This window comes from Podospora pseudopauciseta, chromosome 4 (assembly GCF_035222475.1).
Source record: "Podospora pseudopauciseta strain CBS 411.78 chromosome 4, whole genome shotgun sequence".
Classification (NCBI taxonomy): Eukaryota; Fungi; Ascomycota; class Sordariomycetes; order Sordariales; family Podosporaceae; genus Podospora; species Podospora pseudopauciseta.
In genome coordinates this window covers 3,178,346-3,206,335 of record NC_085894.1, presented here as the reverse complement: position 1 = coordinate 3,206,335, position 27,990 = coordinate 3,178,346, and the positions used below count along the sequence as shown (strand labels likewise).

At 53.2% G+C, this 27,990-nt stretch overlaps 10 protein-coding genes across 10 annotated transcripts; 2 read left to right on the top strand and 8 right to left on the bottom strand.

Moving 5' to 3' along the window:
• Positions 1-2: 2 nt before the first annotated feature.
• On the top strand, positions 3-2,901 carry QC763_406610 (uncharacterized protein). The gene is made up of 2 exons (XM_062912297.1): positions 3-282; positions 339-2,901. Exons 1-2 carry the CDS (start codon positions 173-175, stop codon positions 2,437-2,439), a joined length of 2,211 nt encoding a protein of 736 aa, XP_062766099.1. The 5' UTR covers positions 3-172; the 3' UTR covers positions 2,440-2,901.
• Positions 2,435-3,358, bottom strand: QC763_406612 (uncharacterized protein). The gene is made up of 2 exons (XM_062912298.1): positions 2,746-3,358; positions 2,435-2,671 (listed from the first exon to the last, which is right to left on the bottom strand). Exons 1-2 carry the CDS (start codon positions 2,984-2,986, stop codon positions 2,664-2,666), a joined length of 249 nt encoding a protein of 82 aa, XP_062766098.1. The 5' UTR covers positions 2,987-3,358; the 3' UTR covers positions 2,435-2,663.
• Positions 3,359-5,719: 2,361 nt separating this feature from the next.
• On the bottom strand, positions 5,720-7,429 carry QC763_406616 (uncharacterized protein; the record flags this gene model as incomplete). The annotated part of the gene is made up of 2 exons (XM_062912299.1): positions 6,887-7,429; positions 5,720-6,735 (listed from the first exon to the last, which is right to left on the bottom strand). The coding sequence occupies exons 1-2, from the start codon at positions 7,023-7,025 to the stop codon at positions 5,720-5,722; spliced, it is 1,155 nt and encodes a 384-aa protein (XP_062766097.1). The 5' UTR covers positions 7,026-7,429.
• Positions 7,430-9,186: 1,757 nt separating this feature from the next.
• NMA1 (Nicotinamide/nicotinic acid mononucleotide adenylyltransferase 1) lies at positions 9,187-11,071 on the bottom strand (the record flags this gene model as incomplete). Its single annotated transcript, XM_062912300.1, has 4 exons — positions 9,187-9,946; positions 10,002-10,074; positions 10,125-10,665; positions 10,735-11,071. 4 exons carry the CDS (start codon positions 11,069-11,071, stop codon positions 9,830-9,832), a joined length of 1,068 nt encoding a protein of 355 aa, XP_062766096.1. The 3' UTR covers positions 9,187-9,829.
• Positions 11,072-12,780: 1,709 nt separating this feature from the next.
• QC763_406630 (uncharacterized protein) lies at positions 12,781-14,649 on the bottom strand (the record flags this gene model as incomplete). The annotated part of the gene is made up of 1 exon (XM_062912301.1): positions 12,781-14,649. One exon carries the CDS (start codon positions 14,647-14,649, stop codon positions 12,781-12,783), a length of 1,869 nt encoding a protein of 622 aa, XP_062766095.1.
• Positions 14,650-15,458: 809 nt separating this feature from the next.
• Positions 15,459-16,829, bottom strand: QC763_406640 (uncharacterized protein; the record flags this gene model as incomplete). The annotated part of the gene is given in 3 exon segments (XM_062912302.1): positions 15,459-16,289; positions 16,309-16,425; positions 16,491-16,829. 3 exon segments carry the CDS (start codon positions 16,827-16,829, stop codon positions 15,459-15,461), a joined length of 1,287 nt encoding a protein of 428 aa, XP_062766094.1.
• Positions 16,830-17,031: 202 nt separating this feature from the next.
• Positions 17,032-17,451, bottom strand: QC763_0069590 (uncharacterized protein; the record flags this gene model as incomplete). Its single annotated transcript, XM_062905966.1, has 2 exons — positions 17,032-17,312; positions 17,397-17,451. The coding sequence occupies 2 exons, from the start codon at positions 17,449-17,451 to the stop codon at positions 17,032-17,034; spliced, it is 336 nt and encodes a 111-aa protein (XP_062766093.1).
• Positions 17,452-17,638: 187 nt separating this feature from the next.
• On the bottom strand, positions 17,639-21,194 carry QC763_406650 (uncharacterized protein; the record flags this gene model as incomplete). Its single annotated transcript, XM_062912303.1, has 2 exons — positions 20,190-21,194; positions 17,639-20,130 (listed from the first exon to the last, which is right to left on the bottom strand). The coding sequence occupies exons 1-2, from the start codon at positions 20,842-20,844 to the stop codon at positions 17,639-17,641; spliced, it is 3,147 nt and encodes a 1,048-aa protein (XP_062766092.1). The 5' UTR covers positions 20,845-21,194.
• MEU1 (S-methyl-5-thioadenosine phosphorylase) lies at positions 21,006-22,463 on the top strand. Its single transcript, XM_062912304.1, has 2 exons — positions 21,006-21,378; positions 21,485-22,463. The coding sequence occupies exons 1-2, from the start codon at positions 21,345-21,347 to the stop codon at positions 22,384-22,386; spliced, it is 936 nt and encodes a 311-aa protein (XP_062766091.1). The 5' UTR covers positions 21,006-21,344; the 3' UTR covers positions 22,387-22,463.
• Positions 22,464-22,832: 369 nt separating this feature from the next.
• Positions 22,833-27,977, bottom strand: SSN2 (mediator of RNA polymerase II transcription subunit 13; the record flags this gene model as incomplete). Its single annotated transcript, XM_062912305.1, has 2 exons — positions 27,380-27,977; positions 22,833-27,314 (listed from the first exon to the last, which is right to left on the bottom strand). The coding sequence occupies exons 1-2, from the start codon at positions 27,416-27,418 to the stop codon at positions 22,833-22,835; spliced, it is 4,521 nt and encodes a 1,506-aa protein (XP_062766090.1). The 5' UTR covers positions 27,419-27,977.
• Between the last annotated feature and the right edge of the window lie 13 nt (positions 27,978-27,990).

Genomic DNA, 27,990 nt, shown 5'->3' with positions numbered 1-27,990 from the left:
ATCGTGTAAGCCCTGGAATGCCATGCCCTTTGTCTCACCCCAACCCTCTCCTGATGCTCATGCATTCATTGTCTTTTATTTCAAGCACCGAGAACTTCGAGATCTTCCGGATATGAGTCTTGGCAATATCATCCAAACTCTCGGGTCTTGACAAGGCCTGGAGAGACTCAAGATGAACGATGCAGGCGGGGAAAAGATTGATGAACATCTCCGCGCAGCTGATCCTGACGGTAAGAAGCTGCCAAAACAACAGGAGCATGAGCAGATGCATCTGGACCCGAGGTCAGTTTCTCCGTAGACACGATATCACAGACCGTCACTGATATTACCTACCTCAGCCGATGGTGGTTCGCCTCTTCTGCCTTTCCCATGATAGCAGGCACACTGGGTCCAGTCGCGTCAGCATTCAGTATCTGCGCGCTGGCAAGACCATGGCGACAGAACTACCTCCCCGGCTCCGACCTGGATGCGGCCCCGTTCATCAGGGACCCAATATGGCTCACCATTATCAACGCCATCCAGCTGCTCATCGCGCTCATAGCCAACATGGCTCTGTTGCTGAACATGACGCAGCGACTGAGGTTCTCCATCGCCCAGCCAGTCACCATTGTGGGATGGTACATCTCCTCCATATGCCTAATTTCTCTCACCGCAACCGCCTCTGGCCCACTGATCATCGAGCCCACCAGCCAATACATCTGGTCCCAGGCCTTCTACTACGGCATCTACGGCGCCGCTCTTTACTTCCTCGTCGCTTCCCTCATGGTCATCACATTCCTCGGGGCTCAAACAGAGCACTACCCCAAAGACTTTGTGCTCACCCCTAGCCAAAGGACACTGATGATGCAGACTATCTTGCTGCTCTTCTACCTCCTCCTTGGCGCGTTGTTATTCGGTAGGATTGAAGGCTGGAACTATCTTGACGCGGTATACTGGGCGGCTGTCACCCTTTTTACCGTAGGGTTCGGGGACTTCTCCCCACAAACCGGTCTGGGGAAGGGACTGGTCATGCCGTTTGCTTTGGTGGGGATCATCAGCCTCGGTCTTGTCATTGGGTCGATTCGAAGCTTGGTACTTGATCGTGGCAGGCGTAGGCTTAGCGCCCGGATGGTGGAGAAGAGAAGGCGGAGGATGCTAAAGCAGATGACGAAGAAGGGCAAAGATGGTATTCTCGTGCCTATAAAAGAGGGCGAGGAGCTCAGGCAGACGCCTTCCGAGGTTGATCGCGGCCTGACCGAGTTTGAGAGGCGAGAAAAAGAGTTCAAGCTGATGAGGGATATCCAAAAGGAGACGTCAAAAAAGAGGAGGTGGTATGCCACTGCCATTTCAACGTGCACATGGGCTGCGTTGTGGTTAGGGGGGGCAAGGATCTTCCAGGCCTGTGAGGAACCATACCAGGGGTGGACGTATTTTGATGGGATATTCTTTTGCTTTGTGAGCTTGACGACTATCGGCTACGGGGACATTGTCCCGGTCTCTAACGCGGGGAAGTCCTTCTGGGTGTTTTGGGCGTTGTTGGCTTTGCCGACCATGACGGTGTTGATCTCCAACGCCGGTGACACAGTGGTTAAGGGTATCCGCGACGCCACCGACGCCATCGCTACCATCACCATCCTCCCTAGTGAACGCCCCTTCAAAAAGGACCTCAAACGGTTTCTCAAACATGTTTCGTTTGGGGTGCTCTTCAAAGAAGAAATCATTGAGGAAACACCCACTGGCATTTTAGGCGAGACTCAAGACCGCGACAACACCAGCTCAGACTCGGAAGAAGAAAACGACGCCGAGACAGCCCTTCAGCGGGGTCAAGCCGAGTCATCGAATTCATCACCTACCTCCCCCAGAGTTAGATTCAACCCGCCCTTTCGAAACGATGACGCTCATGACAAAAACATTGACGATAACACCGCCGATGAGAACCACCCCCACGGTCCTGGTCAACATCTCCGGGAAAGGAAGAAAAGAAGGAAATCTACCCCGTTTACTCTGCCAAATCGCCAGCAGGATTATTTGGTCATTTTGATCGATGAAGTTGCGAGGGTTACAGCGCATTTGAAGGAGCACCCTCCGAGAAAGTACTCGTTTAAGGAGTGGGCGTGGTATTTGAGGTTGATTGGGGAGGATGAGAGTGATGCTGGTCAGCATGGGAGGGCGAGCACGCATGTGAGGACGAAGAAGGATAAGTTTAGGGGGGGGAGGCCGAATGAGGGGTTGGATGATAGAGGGGAGGCGAGGGTCACGGAGAAGGTGGTACCGTGGAGTTGGGTGGGGAGTAAGAGTCCTTTGATGGGGGGGAAGGAGGAGGCGGAGTGGATTTTGGAGAGGTTGATTGAGCGGATGGGGGAGGAGTTGAGACGGGGGAGGAGAGAGGGGAATGAGGATCAGGAGGGGGAAGGGCAGCGTGATGAACACGAGGGAAGATGGGGGCGTGATGAACTGTAGTGGGAGAGTGATGTTTTGTGGAGTTCAAGGCAGGATGAGATGAAGAGCTGGTTGAGTGATACCCATCTTAAAGTTCGGCGTAATGGTAATTTCTGGTACAAGATAATGGCGATCCTACGGTACAAGTATATACTAGCAAGCCGGGCGATTCTAGAGAGCACTGATGCTCTCATCACTAGATCCTTGTGCTCTTAGAGCGCTCCCGATGAAGACGACCTCGATTGCTACAAACCTATCATGACCAAAGCGGTTAGCAACAGGGTATCAAAGATCACGGCAACAAAGGAAAAACCAACCTGTACTTACGTAGCTGTTGCTGCAATGATCTCTCAGACCTTTTGGCGGAGCCGAGGATCCCCATCAACATAGCGGAGGTGATGATGAAGCCAGCAGTGGCGCTGATACGTGCCTCGGTAGACGGAATCTCAGTCAATGCATAGATAGATAGCACCGGGAGAGCGGAAGCCATGATCGCAACAAAGACATTGCTGGCACGGTTGACCCGGTTGCTGCTGTAGGATTTGTCGCCCGTTTCCTCGTCTACCATCTCTCCGGACCCGATATATCAACCGACGGCACGGTCGTAGGCCTGTATGACGGAGTTGAGCAGCCGCCTGGTGAATGGGTCGCCTTTGGCGGTCGGTGTTTCGAGGCATAGACAGGAGCTGAGTTTGTCGTCACTCCACGTTTCGGTTTCGAAGTCTGCGAGGAAGGAATTCCCTCCTTGGGTGTCTCTGAGCCATGATTTGAGACTTTTGAGTTGTGATTTCATGGGTTTGTCTACTTGGTTGAGTGTGAATGTTTTCAGTTTGATAAAGGCCAAAGTCAGATAAGTTTCTTTTGTGTGATTGAGAAGGCAAAGAATAAGTTTGGTTGACGTTCACTCACCTTGCAAAAGAAGTTCATCTGGAGCTCATCAGATACCGCATCAGTCTATTGTGGTAAAGGGGGGGGGTGGTATTCAGGTAACTGACTATACTCTTTTATTAATCCCCTGATAGCCCCAAGCTTCATGTGTTGTGAACTTGATGCATCAGGCGAGATCTTGAAGCTTCTGCAATAATTTGCAGCCTGAGAACTCGCAGACACTACATCCGCAAGGCGCTCTGTTTTAAGCTCTTTCTCAAGCTGAATGATTTCAGCTTGAAGGGAGAGTAGGCAGTGAACTTCTTGGGCTGTAAATGCCATGTCATAGGCTCTTTGCAGCTGCTGTGACTTGCCCAGGCCAAAGCCAGGCAGCAATGTCTCAAGAGGGCGGCCACACAGCCTCGTCCCCTACAGCTAGCGGTGACTGGCTACAATTAGGTGCTATGTAGTAAGACTGGGGCGGTTGTTGAACGTAGCTGTATCCCATCGTCATTGAATCCACCAAGAAGGGAAAACTGTTCAACTAAAACCTTGACAATGGATGCCGCTTCGACAGTTCTCCTCGTCTTAGCGGGGCTTTCTCTTGCCACATCAATTAGCACTTTACTCTCCGGTGTAATCCGTTCAATCGGGACCTTTCCTCAGAAAGTCCACCTCTTCCACCAGGAGATAGGCACGATGCGGGGCATCATAGACGAATATTACGAAACACTTCACGGCGGAATAGTCCAAGCTCCCCATTCACGTCAAACAGATGCTAGTGGCGGATCATGAGCAACAGCGAAAAGTCGAGATGCTCATCTCTCAGGTGACCCGAGTCCATGAGAACGCAAACGAGGAGACGGGTGAAGTTGGTGATTTTTGCTGCAAGTAAGGAAAAGGAACTCGCCAGTGAGCTTGCAATCCTCCACGACAAAGTTGGTCTGTTGCGTGATGCCTATTCCGAGTGAGTAGAATTGCAACCCAGAAGAGTCAAGCTTGTTGTTTTTCTGACACTGAAATCTTCTCATACAATAAGTGTACGGAGTGAACTTGTGGAGTTGAGGTAAAAGCCTTTTTTCAGTCCCTCAAAGTCGTTGGGAGAATCCAACGGGGGTTCATTACCAGGTTGCGTTACTGACACTGATGAATTCATAGTGCGGCAAACAGCCAAGCTCACGGCACTGTCCGTTACAGCTTCTCTGAACACGAAAACAGGCTCATTCGAGTCTGAATCAGAAAGGGGTAAAAGCAGCCACCCTGAAGGCACTGGCTTCAGCCTATCAGACGAACAACAACTGCAAATAGCCAAGGCGATCCAGAAGTCCGCCTTGCAGCCGTTAAGAACACTGCCTTGCAGCCGTTAAGAACACTAGAGGCAAGACAACTTCTTCATCAACGGAACGGTACAGTTGATGGACCCTACACTCGAGCCAGGGATGGTTCTTGTCGAGGATCACACCCAAAGCGGGGGCAAGCGGTTTCGATACAAACCCGCTCGAATCAAGATCGATACCGGGTCAGCAGCCGATTTCGTCACTCTCGAGCACCTGAAGCAGATAAAATACAATCTCGGAGACATGGCGGAAATTCCGGAGAGCGAACGAGAAGCTGTTAAGGGCTTCAATAAAACAATGTACTGGCCATCTCACAGAGCGGATGTACAGTGGTATCCTCGAGGAGAAACACAAGTTCAGGTCACCTCTTGCCTGGTCGTGGACTCGGGCCCGTTCGACATGCTGTTATCCTCACGAAACTTCGTCCCACTGGTCTCCGCACTCACTCTTGTCAGAGGCTCCAGAGGGCCGCGTAAAACGAGGGGTAAGTATCCCACGGATATTGCGTGTATGAACTCGAAACTAACATTTTGGGCCCCAGAACAAATCGGAAAAGAGTGAGAAATCGAGAAGCGAAAGCTGGCGAAGGCAAAAGAGTTGGCGAGAAAGAACTTACTCGCAGCTGTGGCAATGAGAAACCAAGAACGTGGTCGAGCAACCACAATGCAGAGCTCGGCGGTCCCGGCCTCTGATGGGCAGGAACTATCTGACCTAGAGAACGGGCAAGGGGTGGTGGGTGGTGCTTCGGGGACGTCAGCTTAAAACCGTAGATTCGTTAAAAGGCGCGAGCGGAACATATCGACTGCGGGGTTCACGGTGGTGGCTATTTAAGTAAGGTAGTGATGTATAATGTACGTTCCGCATTACAAGGGAGCTGGACACTATCCAGCGACAGATCCCTGCATCTTTCTCTACCTTGGCTATACAAATGCTTCGCCATGTTTCTAGACTCGGTTCTTCCTCAAAACCATCCTGTCCATCCCACTCATATACATCCCCACAGTACCACAAAACAGCAAAACATCTGAGTATCCCCCAAAACAAATCATAGTCATATCATGAAATCCGTGTTTCTGAATCATCCCAACCAACATCCTTTACAGACCAGCAACAACCCCCACCGCCAAAGCAAGCGCCGCACCCAGGACACCAACCTTGAAGCCAGCAGTCTGGCCAGCCCCGGAAGGCTGATCCACATCCCCATCCTCATCCTCATCCTCGCCACCATCCCCAGCCTCATCATTCTCACCCGGAGGTTGCGTCCCAGAAGGGCTAGGAGAGGTACTCGTCTCCGTACCCGTAGGCGTATACTGCGACAGCCAGTCACTGACACTCTCATACAGCTGATTGCAGCCCTCAAAGCAAGTATGCTGCCCAGCAAAAACAGTGTACGAAGCAGTTTGAATCTCGGCAAAGATGGTGGCCCCAGACTCGAGGCTTGTCGTTCTCGTCGTCGTCTCAGTCCCGCCAGTAAGAGCGTCCGTCACAGTGACAACCTCGCCCGCGGTGAGCTTGGCCGTGCAGGCGGGCATGTTGATGGTCCAACCCCCATACGGCGTCCCAGAGATGGTAGTTTCGAAGAGGATGTCTTCCGTCCTGGTGCTGAACAGCCCAAAACTGAGACTGCCAGAAGGGCAGCACTCGAGATAATGCAGGTCGACGTTGTTTGTAGCGGTGGAGCCGTGGCTGGCCTCGCTGTATCCCACGGGACAGCTGGCAAAGTAGTGGGTGATGGTCTGGCTGCCGGTGGCTTTGGTCACGGCGCCTGAGGGGCCGTACTTGTTCTGGTAGCACTCGTCCTCGTAGCCGCGGGTGGTGGTGGTAATGGCGATGTTATTATCATCAGAGCGGGTGAAGTGAACGAGCGGGCGACCGGCGTTGACCACGGGACCACAGGTGAAGCCGGGTAATTTGCCAGTTACAACTGCGGGTGGCGCACTCGCAGTCGAGGCATAGGTTTGACGATTGAGGATTGCACAGTCGAGAGTGGCGAGCCAGAGGTCCTGGCCAAAGCCACAGGTAGCTGCGGGAGTGAACTGCGTCGGAGAGTAGTTGGAGGGCCATGTCGGCGAGGGGATCGCAGAGGTAGTTGTTGCCATTTTGAGGAAGGAAGCTGCAACGATGAGCAGAGAGTATTGCCGAGCGCGAACTACGACATTTCAACGAGAGAGGCGGCCGGACTTACATACTCATTAACGTTGTATTCTCAAGATATGCTGGTCCTGGCATTAGCCAATAATCACTATCACCATGGCTGAGCACACTTGGCGGTTGATGTTGGAACTTGTGTCGACTGGGTAGCCAGCTCGGCAAGGGCTCTGCCCATGCTCTCTTGATTGACTTTATCTGTAGGGCATATGCGACTGGCAGGTATCCGGTCTTCCTGTAATCCAGTACCAACATCACGAAGGCGATGAAATGGCTTTACTATTTTCTTAATGAGTGCCCATCCCAATCGTTAATACAGCTTGCACGAAAGATCGCGGGGAATAAAACGCCAAGGTTCTTCTTTATGCCCCCTCGCCCAACACACAACAGAAAGTCTTCGCATTGATCAGGCGTCATATTTATGGGCCGTCCAAGGCGGCTTCGAAGAGATTTGAAAGAAAAGAATTGGTTGACATGTGGTCCATGCCACGTCCACGTACGTGTTGCTGTATGTTGAAGGGAGAGAGAGCGGCTACGAGCTACTCGAACAGTCACGAGCTACTACCAAACTGGAAAACAACTAGCCAAGCCAGATCATGTAGCCGTCTCTGCCCCTTCGCAACTTCCACTCTTAGGTTCGCGCCTTCCCCAGCTTCTCAACCTCCTTCTCACAAGCCACACCTTCCAAAACTCACCCGCCTCATGCCCCCTCATAAACGAGGCTGGTGATCCGTCGTCGTCCCCAAGTGTGGAGCCATCATCGGTCCACCACGTCTCCAAAATGGCCCGTGCACCCGCTACCCCTGCATACCTAAACCAACCCAAGGTGGTTGGGCAGGCGCAGAGCCAGCCAGCCAGCAAAGCTACGACACCAGCCTCTTCTTTTCTGTTGACTTGGAATAATCAAGGTGGCGGGGCAACCAGCTCCTATTTGACCTGCATGCCCGCCCGCCGCGTGCGCATTCGCGCGCAAATGTGGTTCTCGCTTCTGCATCTACCGTATTTTGCATTCCGACGACCATCTTGCAATTGTCGCAACTGTTTGACGAAGAATCCGATTCCCACGTTTTCCTTTGAAAAGTCACGAGCGCCACCGAGGAATTGGGTCTAACGACGAAACCCCGCAATTTTTTGCAACGAACGAGAAGCTTGACAGCTTGAACTGGTAAGTCTGATCTCCTCAGCGGTCTTTCCGGCAGCCTGAAAACTAACAACCCAGAAGATTGCTCCAAATCAGCTTTTCGATCGGAATCATTCCTACCTAAAAAGCGATATTTTGATCCCCAGAAGCCGCCATCTCACGAACTTTGTCACCGCCCGCCAACCTTTGAATCCGAGGCTCCACCCCAAAAATACGTGGGACCAACTGACACAAGCGTCCCCTTCACCACCACCATCACACCAGTGTTGTTCCGTCCCAGGGTTCAGACCCAAAACCGCCAAAATGAAACAAAACGACGTCATCGCCGTAATCATCATCATCCTCTTCATCGTTCTCGCCCTCATCGCCTTTGGAATCTATCACCTCGTCTCCGTCGCGCGAGACAACGTGCGAGGGTCGGTAACGACCAGCTCGGACACCACGAGCAGTAGGGACTAAACCTGGAGTGCTACAAATAGTGCGTTGTTGCGCCGATTATTCAAGAGACGTTGGGAGTGAAGGGGCTGAAAAATGCCCTTGATCTCTTGGGTTGAGGAAAATATGAAGTGCACGCACCGCCGCTGGGAAACGACAATGTCAAAAGTGTGAAATGATAATGGATGATGGGAGGAACGGAAAGATGATGTCCGGGTGGCTACAATTTTTTTTTTTTTTTTTTGATTTTGCAGCATTTTGCATTACTATGGGCTTGAATTTTTTGAGGATGTGTATGGAGTTTGGCGTTTAAGGGAATCACTCCTGTTTCTGTGGGATGGGAGCTATGAGCGAGCTATTTTTTTCGACATGACAGCGAAGCGAAAGTCAATCTAGGGAACAACGACAGACAGAGCTTTTTGGATATAGCTGCCTGGGGGGTGGTTTGCATGTAAATGTGGCTTGGGGAAGGGGGGCGGGAGAAAGCTTTTGGAACGCCTGCACATAGAGATCTTCGTAGATTTATTGGTTATTTAGGCTCCTCCAATGGGGATGGGGAAGCTGGTGGTATAAAAATCTCAAAGCAACTAGAACCAAAAATCTGTTTGTTCCTTCCTGCCATTGTGCTCACCTGTGTTGACCTTCCTATCTTTCTTCCCCCCAAGCTTCATAATCTCGAGAGACTTATAAAAGGTGGTAACACCAGAAGCTTGACCCAAGCCATCGGTATTCAGCCACTTGCTCTTGCATACCTCCCGCTTACTTTCACCTACCGCCTTGCTGCAGCCACGAGAACCCCCAAGAGACACGAGCCCGGACCCTTGTTTTCACAAGATGACATCATATTTCCCTGCTCAAATACTTCTTCAAAATACTCATAATCCATGCAAAAATGGTTCCCCTCATCTAACTGCCCTCGCAAAGTTGCGCGAGAATCACACCATGCCATAAACTAAAAGCCAAAAAAAAAAAAAAAAAACCAAAAAAAAAAAGACCTCCCCCAATCTATCCAAAAGAGAAAATTAAAGAATAAAAAACCCTCCCCAACCCCTCTACACCTTTCTTAAAAGAATTTCTTGCCGCCTCCCCACCTCCCATTATAATCATAAACGCCGTAAAATGATATTGTCAAATATGTTGCCCACCAACACTCCCTTACTTTGATCTTTCCTTCGCTCTTCCTCTAAACCCCTGAACTGAACTCCCTCGCTAGTCGCTTGCTTGCTTGGTGTTTGTGTATCCCCTTTTCCTTCGCTACTGGGCAAGACAGTTCCCCACGCCAAATGTCATGAAAAACTCCCGGCGCCATTGTCCGTCATCATTCATTAGCTCTGCGCTGTACCTGTTCTTGCGGAGGAGCATGTGATGCAGTCTCTGCATCTGGCGTCTGTTGTTTGGTCGTCTCGTCGTGTGGTGACGCTTGTCTTTTTGTTCGGCCGTATACCATCATTTCCCGTCATGTCGATCTTGTCCAAGGCTTCACTTAGCCCTTGATGAGCTTGCCATTGGAGGATTCGGGCCCTGGGTCCTTTGACCCATTGATCTTCTCCTGCTTCTCCTTTGGCGGCCCTTCTTGGTACAAGTGGTGCTCGTTGATGTACTAGGAGCAAGTCAGCACATGGCCCCAAAAGCATCTGTTTTCAGGCAGCACAAACCTCTACAACCGGATCTGGAATCAGATACCGCACGCTGAGGTCCTTCTTCAAGAATAGACGGACTTTGGTCGAACTGTTCAGAGTTAGCAAACCAGTTCTGTCACGAGAGAAGGTGCCACAAACCTGATATCGTTCTGGATCACTTGACCAATAACCCAGATGTTATTCTCGTACTGCTTAAGGGTCGAAAGTGCCAACTCGATATCCGTCCCGGAGCGCTCCACAATGAAGGCACCATACTGCCCGAGAATCACGCCCAAGTCGATTGGCGACCAGAGACCAGGCTCGCCCATGGACATGACCAGATCGGCTCCGGCCAGAAGCGCAATCTTGGCCTTGTGCATCTTCCCGTCGGTGCCCTCGATGCCGCCCAGCACCGTGTTGATCTCGTGGTCAAAGTGTCGCAGCACCTTGGCAGTAGGCACATATTCCGGCTCACCCTTTTCGTTGCAGTTCACCGTCTCAAAAGGGTCGACCATCAGCCACGGCGAACTTTCAATCGCGCGCGAGCACATCTCGACTCGGTGACGGCCCGGCGCAAGACCCGCCTTCTTGTATGCGTCACTGACGGGCGACAGGTATCCGGCGCAAACTTCAAAGTCTGTGTTGAAGCGTACAAAGTCCGAGGCCATCTCGAACATGCGCATGTGGAGAAAGGTGATGGCTGTCCCATGCCCAGCGTTAGCAAAACCCTCAAACATTCCTTACAAGACTCTCAAAGGGTCCAACTGACGAGAAAACGACCCGCAGGCCACCAAGACCAATGGCGTCTTGCCTGGTCGGGTTTGTCGGCGCTTTAGCTTGTCGACTGGGAATGTGTAGGCCTCTGTCGGGACGCCCGAGACGGCCACGGGCGTCGCCGTGCCTGAAGCGGTGGTGTTGTGCGAAGTCAAGGTGTTGAACATTGTTTGCGCCTGGTTGGCGGCAGACGCTTCGAGCTCGAGTCGGAGAGCATGTTCGCGGGCCTCAAGGAGGTTCTCGCGGGCGGCCATGAGGATACATTCGGCCTCGCGCTCTGCAACCTCTGCGCGGATGACATTGTCGCGGGCGGCGATGATGGCGGGATCCATGCCGGCAGCGGAAAGTGTTCTCGGGGAAGGGCTCGGAGGGAGGCCAGGCAGATGGCAGATGGCAGAGGCTCTGCCGGTGGTGGATGAATGCGGGGCACTCGAGATCTCTTGTCGGCAAAGGGAAGCCGAACCGTAACCTCGGAATTGTTAGCGGGGAAGGGAGCGATCGAGATTCAGATTGTGTTCGGAATCGGGCGGGTGTGTTTTATACAGGATTCCTGGGGAATTCGCAGATCGGCGCAGGAATCGGAACTTTTTGACAGTGGGCGGGCGCAAAAGAGAGGAGTTGTAGAGGAGTCGATCGGGGGGCATGGGCGGAGTCCCTTCTTTTTACTTATTAAGAGGAGCTCTCACGCGGGGGGCCCCACGGGTACCTGGACGGAGATGGACAAAGTTTTGCCTGGGCGCTGTGTCTTGGCTGGCGAGTGCCGCTGTCGGGGGTGGGCACTGGAGGAGCAAAGCTAAAAGACGCAACCCACTTTTAAACTCGCGCAATGGTTGGTGTCAGTCTGTTCTTTTTCGTCTTGTTTTCCCGGTGTTTCGCGTCCAGCTCGGCTTGATGGCCTTGTCACTCGGGATTTGGCTGTTGGTTTTGGGATGACTGGCCGTCCTGCGGGGGACCCAGCCACATGCACGATGGTGTGTAAGAAGACAGCTGCCGCATGTGCTGTAACGCAGCTCCCGTGGGGGTAGGGGAAGAAGGGAACTCGAGCCAACGGCTAGCCCGAAAAATATATAGATTATCGTGAGGTAGGCTGATTTAGGTTCTAGGGGTTCTAAGTTGACGTTGTTTGTGTAAGGCAACAGTATCATGTCTTACCTAGAAGATACCGATCGAATGACCCTGACGGCTTGCCGCATTGTTCTTTCCCAGGCCTAGAGCCCTCCTCAGGCCGCCTGTAGCAGCAGAATGGACCACCCCGCAAATTTTGACGACTCCAATTCGCTTTACGGGTTGCATTGAGATATTGCTTTGTAAATCTATGTGTAACAAGTGCTGGGCTAGGGGATCTGAGCTTCAAAGAACTTTTACTTCCGGTTGCAACTCCGGTTCGTACCCATAGGTAGGCTGCCTGCTGCTGCTGCCTCAAAGCCTGGAAAACCAAAACCGAGACTCAAATCAATGAATGGTCGAGTGACTCAAAACACCTGGGTGGCTCGCACTCTCAACGAAAAAGTCCGAATAAGTCACAATTCAATTGGTGTTACTAGAAAATCACAGGCAGTCGGTTCATACCCCACGTAAGCTGTCTCGAAGACTCATCATCGTAGCTCTTCTTCAACGGCTGGCTGAGTGAGTCTCTTCAAAGCCCCGTCTTCGGAAGCACACCACTGGTTGGGGTAGTTTTGACGAGGTCTGAGCACCCCCAAAAATGCGGGGCGAAGCTGAGCCACCCCACCTGACGTCAAAGGCACCTGTCCGCTGGGGATCCGCTGGGACATCAGTGGCGATGGTATCGCAAAACGACGACGCCAAGCTGCCCGTGAAGATAAACTGCTGCTATTCATGCTCGTGATGCTCTATGTTTCATCACCCTCACCGTCGTGACACAGGTGTCTAGTTGGATTTCGCCCTCGATTACGTACTGTGCGACGGACAGTGCCCAGTCCCTGTGAGACATGGTTGCTGGGCCATGGCCGCGTGTCCCCATGTCGACTCGCCTGCCAAAACACTACCCCTGAACAACCCCTGAACAGCCTCAAAAAAATCAATACTCAAAACTCTCACTAACAACCTCCTCCCCCTCCAACCACCCCCTCAAAACCTTCATCATCCCCACCCCAGCACACAAGAAATACTTTTTCCTCTCCTTATCAAACCAGTCCCCCTGAACATCTTTCTTGGTCAGCCTCCTCATCTCAACCTTCACCCCCTCCAACCCCTTGATTTTCGCCATCTCCGCCTTCCCAGCTTCACCGCAGCCCCCAGAGAGGAAAAGTCTCACCTTCACTTTCTTGATACCCTCGTTCCTGCCCAGGACGTCCCTCGCAAATGGCAGGTCGTCGGCCCTCAAACTCCATATCAATTCCACCTCGTGATCAGTGGCAGCGATCTCACGAACCTGCCCCAAGAAAGGCGTGATCCCTACCCCGCCAGCTACAAACACCTTCTGTTTCTCCTTTCCCGTGCCTATCAGCCTGAAGTTCTCCTCACCACCAAACCCCAGCACCGGGATTTCTAAACGTGCTGCACTTGGGGAGATGTGATACCCCCACAGAAAACCCGTGACAGGTCCATGTTTTCTTGCCGTGATTTCGAATTTGATCTCCTGTTCCGCGTTGGACGGAGGGCTGTTAGAAATGGTGAAGGTCCGGACATAGTCATCGTTGAGTGACTGCGGATCAGAATTCTTCATATGCGCCCAGCCATTGTCCAGCTCGCCGCCAAAGTCGAGGGTGATGTGCTGCCCTGGGTTCCACAGCCTCTTTTCCTTAGGGTTGTTGAAGGCAAGAGAGAATGTAAAGCGGGATATGGTAGGTGACAATGACGTTTTGCCAACAAGAGTAGCTGTGGCGGCTGGTTTGGAGGCAGACAGAGGAGCAGGGGCCTCGGTGGTGAGTTTGCGAAGAGGTGGGTTATATGGGCTAAATTCACCGGGTGTACCTCGGAAAGGGAGGCCATCCTTGACGAAAATGGCAGAGCGGACTGTGATTTTGACTGCGAGTTTTGTGTGTGGTAGGTAGGCGGCTGCTGTGTCACCGACGAGAAGTTCCGTTGTGCCTGTTAGGTACAGGACATCCGATGTGTCGAAATCGGGGATGGCGAGACCGATCAGGGGGTTGGTGTGGAGGTTTCCGAGGGTCTGATAGAGGCGGTTGCCGGAGTATTCGGGGTAGATGAGCACTGCACCACTGACACCTCCCGGTGATGGATCGGTGTTGCTGATGACTCTCATGAAGCCAGGTGGACCGCCTCGGTGGTTTGTGTCCATCGTTTGGCCGTTGGTGGAAGACAGAAAGAATAGATCTGCTTTGGCAAGCAACGAAATAGCCTCCTTAGGTAACGGGAGTGATGATGAGACTAGCTGTGGGGAGGGAAGATGAGCCCAGATGACCTTTTTGTTGAGATATTTAGGGCAATTTCCAAGGCTCTCTTCGACTTGGAAAGCAAGCTGCACTTGGGAGACAGCCTTGTCATTCGGCCTTCCTACAAGTGCCCCAACAACCACCTTCCCAGCCAACTTGACCCGATCTCGAGACTCCAGATCAATACTCAAAGCACTGATAGCTTTGTCTCCAGATGTCTGGCCCACTTCACCATCCGCAAGACGATCTAAGCCGAGCGATTTGACGACGGGGTCGTGGCATTTGTCGACAAGACTTGCCATAGCAAGCCTGTCATGGCTGATCTGTCGTGCAAAGTTGCGCTCACCACCCCAGATGGAAGTCCACGGACGACCTTGCTCATCTACTGTCCCAATGGCAACAAGGGGTGAAGCGCTGACTCGGTCGCCATGAGACCAGGAAAGGCCGACATTGGTAGGATTCTCTCTGCTCGAGGTAGGCACCTTGAGCAGCGTATGGATTGCTCGCTCGCCTTCATGCCAACCCTTGACTTGTTCGTGGAGCGTCGCCATTCTGATGAGATATTCAAAACTCGAGGTACCTGCGACGATTCCAGCTTTGTTCAGGAAATCGACAGCTAAGGGTTCAGGGGAGAGTCCTAGTATGGTTGGCACGATGCAAGAGGAGGTGGTCAAGCAAAACAGCCTGAAAGAATAAAACAACATATATGTTGAATGATCACGAGATAGATATGAATCGAGTTCAATAATTTAGGCAGCTACCCGTCTGGTTTTGTATGAATCCTTCTGACTTTGTTGCATTTGGTAAGCTGCTATGGTACCATGCTGGAAGGCATGGCGCGGTCTGACAAATCGGGCCTTGTTAGTTCAAGGGCGTGCCTACCCCAACCCACGAGACAGCGGAACAAAGTCCGGCCAGGTCAACGTCACCCCTCATTTTGAACCCCCACCGCCGCCAAATTTCCAGGGTGACTTCCGGCGTTGCCTTTCGCCTTCGCTGTCGGTTATTTCCTGGACTCTGCTCTGGGCTCAGTGTTTTCTTTCGTAGCGTGTACATCAACCTCTTGTGGTGATGATGGCTGATGTGCAGGGTGATAAGTTAACCGGTCTGGTCTGGACCGAGACTTTTGCTGAGAGGTGGCTGATGGCCGCTTTGCATCCCAGAAATCATATCAGAAGCACAACAATGACATTTGGTCATATTCGAGCACATCTATTGTCGGTCTTCGGTCATACCTCATCTTTGACCTGGCAAGCCTGTAGATGAAACACTGGCCTTGGATCGATGGCTTAGAAACACCATTGGCTCAATACTTTCAAATCTAGACCACAAAACAAATATCCCACTTTTAGCCAGCCATTCATGGCAACAGTCTTCGCGGAGTCCTCGGATAGTAAGCCGCGAGGTGAACGCTCGGGAGGCCCAGGTACCACGCAACGATGCGGTCAAGGCCAATACCGCCACCGCCATGGGGCGGCACACCAACCTGGCGGAACACCTGAACATAACCATCGATACCAGGACTCGCGGGATCAATACCTTTAGCCCTGATGCGGGCCTCCAGCTCGTCCGGATGGTTGATGCGCTGCCCACCAGAGAGGATCTCCTGTCCTTGCAGAAACATGTCGAACGCATTCGTGACCTTGACAGCACCTTTAGCTGAGCCTGCCGCTGTCGTGTCGTCCAGCTTTGCGTAGAACGGCCTGGCAGTTTCGGGAAACTTGTCGACGACGTAAAAGTCCGTATTGAACTTCTGCCTCACCAAGGCGCCGAGTGCCTTCTCCTGTGGTGTAGTCATATCCTCGTCATCGCGCACATGACGGAACTCCGCCGGCCCTTCCTCGCGAAGAAGTTGTTGAGCCTGTGTAAACGTTAGGCGAACCTTCTGGCCAGGTTCGGGCAAAAGTATCTCGCTAGACGGGTAGAGGGAGCGGACGAGTTCAATCTCGTCCTTGAAAATCCGGTGGACTTGGCGGAATATATAAAGAAGAACCCCTTCCAGAAGATAGAGAACCTCACTGTAGTCGTGACGAATTTCCATTTCGAGATCGAGGCCCGTAAATTCAGTCATGTGACGGGGAGTGTTGGAATTCTCAGCGCGGAAAACTGGTGCGATGCTGAACACGCGTTTTCTCCCCCCAGCAATCTCGAATTGTTTGTAGAACTGCGGCGACTGAGCAAGGAAAGCCTCCTAGCAAAGTACGGCATACGGAAAACATTGCTGCCACCTTCAGATGCTGCGCCAACAGAGAGGGTGGTTCGAATTCCTTGAAGCCCCGAGCCTTGAGGTACGACCGAAACAGATGTTTCATTTCCATGCGGATGTCCTGGCAGAAAAAAGACTGGTTTAGTAACAAGAAGATCACTGTGTAGAGAACTGTTACGACCTTACCGCAATGGCCTGTTGAACCGGAGCTCGTTTGTGCATGGCGATATTGTCCAAATGCACAAGCATACTTGCGGCTGGGGGCCCCTCCTTATCGGTCTCTTCTTCCTCTCTGACACCAGCTTTGGCCCCGATAACTTCATCATTGAAGTCAACAACTGGTCGGTTGGCGGCGGCCAGTGTCATGCCCAGAATAACCGGTGCTGGTGCCAGCAAATAGCATCTTGTGATCCGAAGCTCAAAGTTCGACACCCGGCAGCGCTTGACAGGTTCGATCGGTCGCTGTACCCCGGCCTCAATCACCACGAAGCTCTCAGGGTTGATTCCAGCGATCCACCTCACCATCGGTCAGCTGATGATGGGTGACTCCTGCTCGGGGGGCTCCAATGTGGCCGTCACGACACCCTGGATCGTCCTGATTCAATGGAGGAAAGTTAGGTTATGGACACCCAAGAGAAGAATGGTGATCTGCCATCACATACCAGTTGCCTTCTTCCCGTAGTTCAACAAAGGCCATCTTGGCACTCTGAGTCCGGGAGGTTTGGAGCTATGCTCTGAGAATGATACTTTTGCCTTCTACATTTCCATCGCTAAAGTTCCGAAAACTGATGTCTTCGGCACTGGACGAAAAGACGATGGGCGTGGTAGGAGCTTGTCCATAAAAGCCCTTGGCAGGGTCATCAAGTTCGACAGCAGAGGAAGGTGCCTGGCGTGCTTCGGCGCGCTGTGCCTTCAATGCCTCCTTTCTGGCCTTGGCTTCGACCTTTTTCGCCGCCTTTTTGGATGGAGGCGCAGCTTCGTCCACATTGCGTTGTTGGTGCTGGCTGACTGTGTAGGTGAATTGGAACTGTCGTCTGAACAAAGGTACCAAGGTGCCGCGGGGTAGATATGTAGCAGATTCATGGTGCTTACCTGGCTCGACCAGACAGGTAGGGATAAGCGCTTGATTCCAGAGACAGACGGGCATGGTCCGCACGATATTATCACCCTGATATAGACTGCGCGGATGTAATCACCCTTCCGAAATTTGATACTCTCTTAAATCCGCGAGAAAAACAGACGCCTGCAATGCTTTTAACCCTTCCAACTCCGTCCGGCCCCAAAGTTCGTTTTCTATTTGCCGGTATAATCTATATCTGCCTTTTCAGACGGCTTCACATAAACTCCTCCTCCTCCACCTCCTCCTCCGTCTCATCCCCCTCCCCACCCCCCCCAGGCCGACTATTCATCGCCAACCTCGCCGCCTCATCCGCCAACGTAATAATATCCCTCAACAACTCCTCCGACCGATTCCTCGGATGAGTATTATTATTTCCCCCCATCACTCCACCTTCCACCACCCCCACCCCCGCCCCCGCCGCAACAGCAGCAGCAGCAGCCTGCTCATCCGCCAAAGTCATAATATTCCTCAACAACTCCTCTGACCTATTCCTCTCCCCTTGTTGACCACCACCCCCCCTGATCGGAGGCAGTATATGTTCCTTCAGCGTATCCCTATCAATCTCCCCATTCTCATCCACCTCCACCTCCAACACCGCCGTGACAGGTACATGTCCCGGTGGCGGCGGAGGAGGAGGGCCCCCTGGATTCCCCGGCCCAGCATTCGTCGCTACCAGGGGAGGCAGGGACCTGCTTGAAGGGGCGTGGACAGCGCTCAGGTTAGGTCTCGGAGGAGGAGCGGCTTCATCTTGCGTCCCACGGGTGCGAACTCTAACATCTGATGGCAGACCGTCTACCCTAAGACCCTGTTGAGCCGCCTGTTGCGCGAGTTGTTGTGGGCTAGGCTGGGGGTTCATGGCCACCAGATCCCTCAGGAATTTGTTAGCCGCGTTGGAGCCGTCCATCAACCACTTGAGACAGATCTGAACCCGCTCTCTCGCGAACCGGTTGTGGTCGTCATAGACGCAGCAGTTGAGTAGGGGGACGAGACCGTTGTGGCGGAGGATTTGGTCTTGGACCTCCGGGTTGCCGGGACCGTTTCGCCCGTTGGGTGGTTGGAGCAGACCGGCCAGAATATGGAGGATCTGGCCTTTTATGCCAGCCCAGGGGAACTTGTGTGCTGGCTCCTGAAGCGGGGGAGGGGGAGCGAGAGGGTGGTCCTCTGAGTCGTAACCGTGATCGTCATGGTCGGGGGTATCGTGCTGCTGGCGTTGGGCAGAACGGGCAGGCACTGGCTGAACCATGGTTGCCTTTTCTACACCGGCCTCAAGTCCCTTGAGCAATACGATCAGCTCGTAAGCCGCCTCCCACTCGATAAGATAATGCCTCGTCTCCTGCAGCTCATTGACCGTTGACAAGAGTTCCAAAAATTGCGTCAGCCCATCCTTTGCACGCTCCATATCCCAGCTGTCGACGGGGAAATCCGATGGATCACACAACTCGTTCCTAATCTGCGCCTGAAGATGCATCAAGGCAGCGCACTCGGGTACAATCCGACTACGGAACTGAATAAACAGGAAATGCAAAAGCTTGACATCTCGAAGATGCTCCTTCGACTCTGCCTTTGGTGGATCGGCATTCCGAGCCCGGAACATGTTGTTGACCAGCCGCAGCAAGACTGTCTGAGCGGGTGAGATTATATCCTTTGGTATTCTCAACGACTGCCAGGCGTAGGGGATCAGGGCACTATGGTGAATCGCCTCCACAATCTGCGTCGTGAGCTGGAAAATGAGTGATTGCTCCGACTTCTCCCACACGGCAATGAAGACGAGTATTTCCCGAAGCAAACTCCGTCCGCATTCCAGCGCAAGAAACATTCTGCACCTGGTCTTTTGCAGATTTTCCCCCGCGTTACTAAGCGCGAGACCGGCGTTGTCGAGAATACACGACTTGACAATCATGTGGAGGGCTTCGATCTGCTTGGGATCCAAAATGTTGGGCACCTCGGTGAGGAGGCCACTCATGGGACCTTCCCCGTAGGACTCGTCATCGTCAATGTCTTCCTCTTCGATCATGTCGTCATTATAGTCATGAGCGTAATGGCCACCCTCCTTGGTATCTTGCTCTCCCGATCCCTCGGGTGGTGGGATTCCTTCAGCAGAGTGCACCGAGTCCTCAACCTCGTGCTCTTCTGTCCTGTAGGCATGCGCGTACCGGTTGACGAGATTGGCCTTGCAGTTTTCTGTTCTCTGCTGGGCAAACTCGACCGTCGGCATCGGAACCACCCAGCTTTCGTAATTGGGATCGCGGATCTTGAGCCACCAGACATCCACCTCTCGTGACACGCGTCCATAACGCTGGTCTTGGGTGAACTTGTCGGGCTCGTCCTCTACCCATTGCGGCGTGATCTTGGTGTTGTCTGATGCCTTGTCCGCACGGGCCCTCACCGAGCCTTCTGGCAGCCAGTTCCAGGCCAGTGGTGAGATGCATGGTAAATGTCCTGGAGGAATGCCATGACGTGCTACCGTCTCCTCGTATTCAACGAGGAGTTGGCGAGCTTTGGGAGAAAACTCGGAATTGCGCTCATACCAGTTTTGCACCTCCGTTTTGGCGACATCAGGCCGGAACTCTCCCTCTCCATACAGGCTGCTATCTTCCATGGCGTCCTCATCGAAAAGAACAGTCGACCAGAACGACATTTTGTTTCTGTCATTTTTGGCAATCCAGTTGTGGGCTTGTTGAAGACACGTAACCAGCAGTTTCTTATCTGTCTTTGGAGTTAGTGATGGTATCCGTAGCTACAGGACTTGGGGTTAGAGGACTTACACAGCTCGGTGATCTCGCTCAACTTCAGCCTGGCACCCTCTTCCAGAATATCGCCGTCGTAAGCCTTACTTGTGACATTAACACAAAGAATGATGGTTTGGTAGAGCATCTGGTCGAACTGGGCCGCAGCACATAAATCTTGGGGGATCTCAGGCTCGGGCACAACCAGGAGATTTCTAGCAATGTGCATCAACTTGATCAACAGCTGAAGATCGTCCCTCAAAGATTGGTAATTTTTGGTGATCAAAGTTGTGCTCTCCTGAGCCGTGACGCCCTTGTCTGGATCATTCAAGCTGGCCAGAGGTCCAATGGAACGGGTTGTTAAACTGGGGATGGCAGCGGCAAAGTCTCTGGTTAACCATATCCAGACCTCGACGCTTTTTGACAGATTTTCCCTGACATCCTTGAGGGCATGTGTTTTTTCCAAAGTCCGTGAAATGAACTTGGTGACATAGAACATGGTTCTTGTGCCGATGGCGGGGTCCAGCTTTAGCAACCCCTCGAAGCAGGTCATGGCCGAGGTGAAGCATACCTCCTCGATGCTGAGTGGCCGGCGTCCATTACTGTTTCTAGGTAATGGTTCGAGCTCGAGAGGTGGTGGTGGTGGTGGTGGTGGTGAGTTTGCCGCAATGTTTGCGGCCTCGGCTCCTGTCATGGTTGATGGAGATGGATGGCCCAGTCGAGGCAACAGTTTTTTGAAGCTTGTGAAACTTGATTGAATCGATGGTTTGACCCTAGCCGTACACGTACAGTAGCACCACGTTGAACCGATGAAGGGAAAGAAAGGGAACAAGCTGACAAACTTTAATATGAGATCAAAGTTAAAGAGAGTCGATCAACCACCCAACCTTTGGCCGTTGCTCGAAATCGACCTTCTGCGCTAAACCCCTCCGAGTCTAGCGTCACATAATAACCCCTGCCGAATCCCCGTCGACCGCAACGTCTCTCCAACGGCGGGGTAAAATTCGCATCGAGAGCCCCGCCATAAATTGTCAGCCAGGCAGGGTGTCTTCGGCTCAGTGGTGGTCTTACAAATACCAGATATCTCGCGCGCATTCTTGTTTTGCACTTGGAAGCGTTGTGGTTCTGTTCCCTTAACTCTCTTCATTTTCCCAGATTGTCTACCCATCGCCCAATCGCCCCTATCCGCCCATCATGACCGTCTCGGCTCTCCCCACCACCTTTGACCGTATGCACCCTCCCTCCAATGCGACAGACGATGCGCCTCGTCCAATTCGCCCCCCTTATAGACCTCTTATGGCATGATAATCACTAACATAACCACCTCCCCCCAGGGCCCGTCCACATCGCCGTTATCGGCGGAACCGGCCTCTCCCAAATCCCAGGCTTCGTCCCCATCGCCTCCGTAACCCCCACTACCCCCTGGGGCGCCCCCTCCTCTCCCATCCTCATCATCGAGCACTCGGGCGTCCCCATCGCCTTCCTCGCCCGTCACGGCGCCCACCACCAAATCGCCCCCCACGAGGTCCCCGCCCGTGCCAACATCGCCGCCCTCCGCTCCCTCGGCGTCCGCTCCATCATCGCCTTCTCCGCCGTCGGCTCCCTCCAAGAGCATATCAAGCCCATGGATTTTGTCGTCCCCGACCAAATCATCGACCGCACCAAGGGCATCCGTCCCTTTACCTTTTTCGAAGGCGGCGTAGTCGGCCACGTCGGCTTCGCCGACCCCTTCGACGCGAAGCTCTCGGCAATCGTCCAGAAGTGCGCCGCGGCCATGAAGGGCGACGGAGTGGTTCTCCACAAGGAGGGGACGGTCGTCTGCATGGAGGGCCCCCAGTTCAGCACCAGGGCCGAGAGCAACATGTACCGCTCCTGGGGCGGTTCCGTCATCAACATGAGCGCGCTTCCCGAGGCCAAGCTCGCAAGGGAGGCCGAGCTGGCCTATCAGATGATCTGCATGGCTACTGATTACGACTGCTGGAGGAACACGGAGGGGGAGGATGTGGATGTGGCCATGGTGATGAAGTATATGGCTGCCAACAGCGAGAACGCCAAGCATCTTGTTGGTGCGGTGCTGGATGAGCTGTGCAAGCAAGAGAATAGCGCTTTGGTGCTGGCGAAGCACTGGGAGGGGAGCGCGCAGGGAGCGGTCAAGTTTATGACCAAGCCTGAGGGGAGGGATTCCGAGGCGATGAAGAGGGTCGAATTTTTGTTTCCGGGTTTTTGGGAGAATTAAGGGGTGATGTCAGTATTTGGGATAGATGGGTGGTCATTTTCTTGTTTCGAGATAGAAAGCAAGGGCGTTTGATAGATGGGTACCCGTAGAGGGTAGGGAATAGACACTCTGAACCAATGCTATCCACTTATTCATTGTTATAGACAAATTGTAGGCTATATATCCTACACATGGTATCCATTCATGCATTCCAACACATCTACCCCCCTCTTTCTCTCTCGCTAGACAAAAAAGACAAAACAAACAATGCACGCACACTTTGTCCCGTAACCCCTAGCATCTCATGAACAGAGAAAAACAAATTACAAAAACCCATATCCATACCCCCGCCATTTCAAAACATGAGGGAAAAAGTGTCCGCTCCATACAAAACATATCTACACTTTCATTCGATTCGTTCGCACCCCCCCCCCTCCCTCCAAAAATAAAAATAAAAAATAAAAAAATCACATCAACAACCCTAACACCCTACACCCCCGTTCAACAACACCCACATGCCAAGGCCTGAGATCCCTCTCCTCCGTCATACACCCCCTCGCCCTCGCCAACGTCCCCAACCCCCTAAACTCCCCCATCACCTCCCTCAGCACCCCCTCATACCCAACACCCCTGGCATTCACCTGTTCACACCACACCAACCCCACCTCCATCACCCCAGGCACATCCTCCCCCCTACTCGCATTCCTCCTCACCAAATACCCGCTCGCCCAAGCAGGATTAATCTCGGTCAAACCCAGACTATTGCTCAGCCTATGCGCGACAACAACAGAGTAAACACTATCCCAAACATCAACCACCGTCCTCTCGACCCCATTCCCTTCCCCCCCCTGCCCACCATCATTATTGGTATTATCATTCGGCGTCGCCGGGTTATTATGACTACTACTCACAACCGTCGGCGTAGGCGGGTTATTGTTTCCCTGTTCAGGCGACAGCACCGAAAACGGCTGCGGCGTCGACACAGGCGTGGTATAAAACGCGGCATGCACCCCAGCAGGCGGCATCCTCACCACCGGCGGCACAAGCTGCAAGCTCGGGTTCGCATCCACCACCACGAGCGTCAAGCTCGTCACAATCCTGTGCTCGTCCTGACTTTTTGCGATCCACAACTCCGCTTCCTGGGGTTCCATCACGCCTGACTTGGTGACGATGATTTTCCACGAGACTTTACACGACGAGATGAGGTCATAGGTCGTTTCCCAGATTTCAGATATCACCTCGCTAATGTGGCGGGTTAGCGGTTTGTTCCTTCGGCCTAGGCAGTACGAGGCCGTCATTTGCTTTTGGCCGCGGGGGTCGGTCCACGCTGCCGTCACCCAGCGCTCGTCTGTGCTTTGCGCGTAGGCGACATGCATGTGGCTGTTTTCGTGGAGGACGTCCGGGGACGGGGTGGGGGATATTCGAAAGGGGACTTCCCTGGGCAGGGCGCTCTCGAGGATGATTGCCGGGGCGGGCATAGGGCCACCGAATAGAGTGCAGCGGTCGTAGGTTTCGATGCAGAGGCGCATGCACTCTGGCGTTGGCAAGACAACCATCGAGGTATCCGACGCAATGAGGTCGAGCGGGATGAGTTGGAGGACGAGTTCGTTGAGGATCTGCTTTTTCCTCTCTAGCATGCAGCGTTTGTAATGTTCAAATAACTCCTGGAAGGCGCAGCAGGAATCCACGATGGACGTCGGGTTTTCCGGGTTGTATGCGAAATACACGACAAAGTTCTTCTCCGTCATTGGCACGTTGGCGAGTGATAGGGCCAAGTTGGCCATGTGGTCGGTGTAGATTGAGTGAGGCCTGGAAAGATGCATACCGGGAGAGACAAACCCCTGATCGATTGGGACAGAGACAAGCCCGTCCACAATACTCGCCGTCGTGGGCAGCTTGGCATGACTTCCAAAATTCATCAACTCGTACATGCTTCTCATCCTCTCCAAGAAGACGGTAGCATTGTCCCGCATGCCTTCTCCGTGTGGAAACACACACACAGCGACAACATCTTTGGCACCTTGCGCTGGACCAAGACCCAAGCTCTCCCAGAAGGTAAGTGCTGAAGGTAACAGCGCTAGCTGGCCATTATTGCGACGGACTTCAATATGGGGTACTGGCAGTATTTGAAATGTTGGCCTGCCTAGATCAGCCGGCCTCATTTGCACCCGACTCTGTGGCTGGACTGGCTGAACCAATAATGGCACATCCTGAACCTCAGCAAACGCCCGAAAATGGCACTCAGTCGCACCCATCAGTGCCCGTGGCAAAGCCCGTTGAAGTCCCTGAATAGAGTATCGAATGGCATCTACCAACCCCTGACGTGTGTCCCGGATCTCGGAGCATGGTCTTTCTGGCTGCAACCTCAAAGTCCCACCAGCCGCTTGCTCGGTAAGGACCTGCGCAACAGTAATAAAATCATCGTCCGAGACAGATATACGGAGCGGCACCGGCTCCGGGTCTGCAAACCACCTCGTCAGCGACAACTCTGGCACTTCCGAGTTGGAAAGGCGGATCATGTCATTCGGAGAATAACCGGGGGAGTCGGTGGCATAATTCTCCAGGTCCTTGAACGAAGCCGCCATGGAAATAACATCATCGTCAGGCCGCCTTCTCAGCACAATCGACTTTGCTGGAGAAGAGGCGCGTGCGCTGACATTGCTTGTCGTATCATCATCCGATTCCAAACTACTTTCGTCGTCATCCGACAGTCCTTCGTCTCTTTTGGCTGGACTGGCACCTGCACCGTTGATCCTCTTCTGTAAGCCAAGCAGATCAAACGACAACTCTTTGATGTTTCGCCGTTGTTTGGCAGATCCGAGCAGGCGACCGGTGGTTAGAGGGCCCTCGTTTGGCAGATAGGTGTTGAGTGTTGGTGGCTGGTACGTAAATGGTCCGCTCGCTTGATATTTGACGCTATCAAGTGAAAGGGCAGGGTTGAATTCCACCCTCTCAAACACGCTCCGGCGCCGCGGAGGACCGCCTTTGGGTGCCACCCGTGAGGGAGGTACTGGCTGAAGGGAGGCTTTGATTTTCTTGAAGACAGTTTCTGGGTTGAAGGGACTGGTCTGCCTCTTGATACCCACTGCCGAATTATGATTAAAATTTTGGGCGTTTATTTGCTGTCGACTCTCAGCGAGAATACTGCGAGCGTGTTTAAGTTCAGGTTTCGTAAACTGTGGTTGTGCATTTGTAGGGCCTGGTTGACGACTATTCGGTCCTTGGGTAGCTCGTCCGGGTTCTTGAGCCGCTGTGTTATTCGTTAACTGGAGGTCCATAGAAGGCCCGGTGCCGTCCACTTGATGAGAGTCTAGATCCAGTTTATCCGCTGGCTGATCAAAGAAGCTGAAGTCCGCATCCGTGAGTTCGTTTCCTCCAAACATATCCTCGTCCAAATCGCCATACATATGCTCGTCTGTGAACCCAGCCGTTGTTGGTTCAGGTTTCGACTCCTGACCATCCCATCCAACACCGAAGCCATCCGTCATTGAAACATCCTGTTGTATATTTACTTCCATATCGACCACCACATTTTGGGGGGGGAGATTCGCTGGGCTGACCGTTGTCCCATCGAACAAGGGCATAACTCCTGGCTGAAGAACTCCATCCGGCGGTGTCGGGTACATGACGCCTGCTGCTGTTAGAGCTGGTCCTGCGTTACTTGGTCGCCGGGGGTTCATTGGCGAGTGACCGTTAAGCTGGATATTTCTGCCGTCCACTTCGGCTTTATCACGAAGAAGCGCAGCTTCCCGTTCCTTTTTTCTTTGTGACATATCCTCCTCTCGCTTAGACAACCCTTGACACCAACTCTTCACCATGCTCAGAGGATCACCATGCTCTCCAGTATTCCCTGGCACCGCCTTGTCAAAGTTGACATCGCTCACTGGCTCCACCCTTGCTCTTCGAAAACACAAAACAGATGGCCATGGCGCATTTGGACCCGAGTTGACGAGCGGTGTATTCTTTCCGTCGCCCCGCTGTTCGTATGGTTTCCTTTGCGAAAAGTGGACATTTAACCACGAGCATCCATTCAAGATGCTGGATGACATGCCATGCATTTTCAAGACTTCGCAGACCAACGTCTTCCACTGAGAAAACCTTTCCCCTGACCCAGACCTTAACCGGCCAATCTGGGTATCTGGGGACTGAACGAACCCATTTTCAGTGCCCTGGTTATCCGTATCAAGAATGCCCTGCAAGGATCCAAAATGTCCAAATGGGGCGGCTAGAATTGGACTGGGAGGCATCATGCTACCTTGAAAAGGCCGTGAACATGCAACCAGGCTCTTGGAGAGGGAAACATTGAGCGAGATAACAAGTGTTCCAGTGGTGGTCAAATACACCCGAAAGGTCGCCAGGGCCGAGACATGGTCGGCATCGTCCGTATTGAGAGCCTCGGGTGGAAGCAGGACAGCACGGGGGTTCAGGGCGATGGCACCTATTTGTCGGCAGAAATAGGTCGTCAGGGACTCTAACGCAGCTTTCATGAAGTATCGGTGGATCTCGGGAATAGGCACCGAAGCATAGCCCTTGACGTCAGCCAGAACCACATTTCCAACCGTTGTTGGTGTCGGCATGTTGAAAGACTGGGCTCTTTGCAGCCCCATATCGGCGGCAAATCCGGCCGAAGACGAGCTGCTCGGCGTGTTGATGGGATCCCCGCCCGACATGCGACTCTTGAACAGATCAACGGGCCTAAAGTGCCCCTCTCCCACAAGACCCAACGTGTAGCCGCAGACCACCATCCTCGCAAAAAGGCCAATCGACTCCGGATTCACGGCAGGGTCGGCAGTGGAGAGGTAGAAGCACCAAATTCCATGGCGGACACTGTCCATATATACCAGGTGGCCATCGTTGCGCAGCGCATCGTGGACATCGGAGGCGTTAAAAGTGTAAGCGTGGGACGCAATGGGTTCATAGATACGATAAGAAACGGCAGAGAGGTTGTTCTAGGATAGGTCCGACATGTTAGCATAGGATCGAGGGGCCAAACGGGTATGCGCAGCGTTCTTACAATTAACAGAGTATTGGTGTCATAGTCCCCAGCCTCCATATCGGTGGTGTCGCGCAAGGCGTCGCGTCACAGGGGGAGCAGCGTCCACCCAAGGCTGACGTCGGAGAAGCGGTCGTGTGGTAAGCCGGGACATGCGCAGAAAGCACCATCCGGATCAAGCGACGAGTATGGGCGGCGCGAGGGTGTTGCCGGGCAGTATGGGACGGTGTGGTCTCCCGGGGGCAGCAGCGGGAGACAGTTTCGATGGATGACTTGGTGCTCTATGTGACGGAGTGCCGAGCTCCATGGCAGCAGCGGAGGAGCCCCGGGATGTTGAGGGCGTCTCCGCGAATCACGGGCTCCTCGTGGCCAGAGACATGAAAAGGTGCAGATTGCGCAAATGGGGTTTCGTGGTCTCGGTTCTCGAATCAGTCGACGGGCGGCGCGTGGCAACACGGGTCCTGTTGCGGGCCAATTCGGGGTGGTATTGCAGTATAGCTCGGGGCGGTATCCCAGAAGGGTGTTCGCGATGGAATCGATCGGCGCCTCGATGCGATGAGGTTGAGAGAGGGCGCTGGTGTCGGAGGGCCTGGTGCAACTTCAGGCTGTTCTTGCGTCGTTGTACAGATGCT

Coding starts and splice junctions, on each gene's coding strand:
- QC763_406612 (XM_062912298.1), bottom strand. CDS start 2,986: ATGGTAGACGAGGAAACGGGCGACAAATCCTACAGCAGCAACCGGGTC.
- MEU1 (XM_062912304.1), top strand. CDS start 21,345: ATGACCGTCTCGGCTCTCCCCACCACCTTTGACC. Junction 21,379..21,484: donor TCTCCCCACCACCTTTGACC/GTATGCACCCTC, acceptor ACCTCCCCCCAG/GGCCCGTCCACATCGCCGTT.
- QC763_406610 (XM_062912297.1), top strand. CDS start 173: ATGAACGATGCAGGCGGGGAAAAGATTGATGAACATCTCCGCGCAGCT. Junction 283..338: donor CAGATGCATCTGGACCCGAG/GTCAGTTTCTCC, acceptor TACCTACCTCAG/CCGATGGTGGTTCGCCTCTT.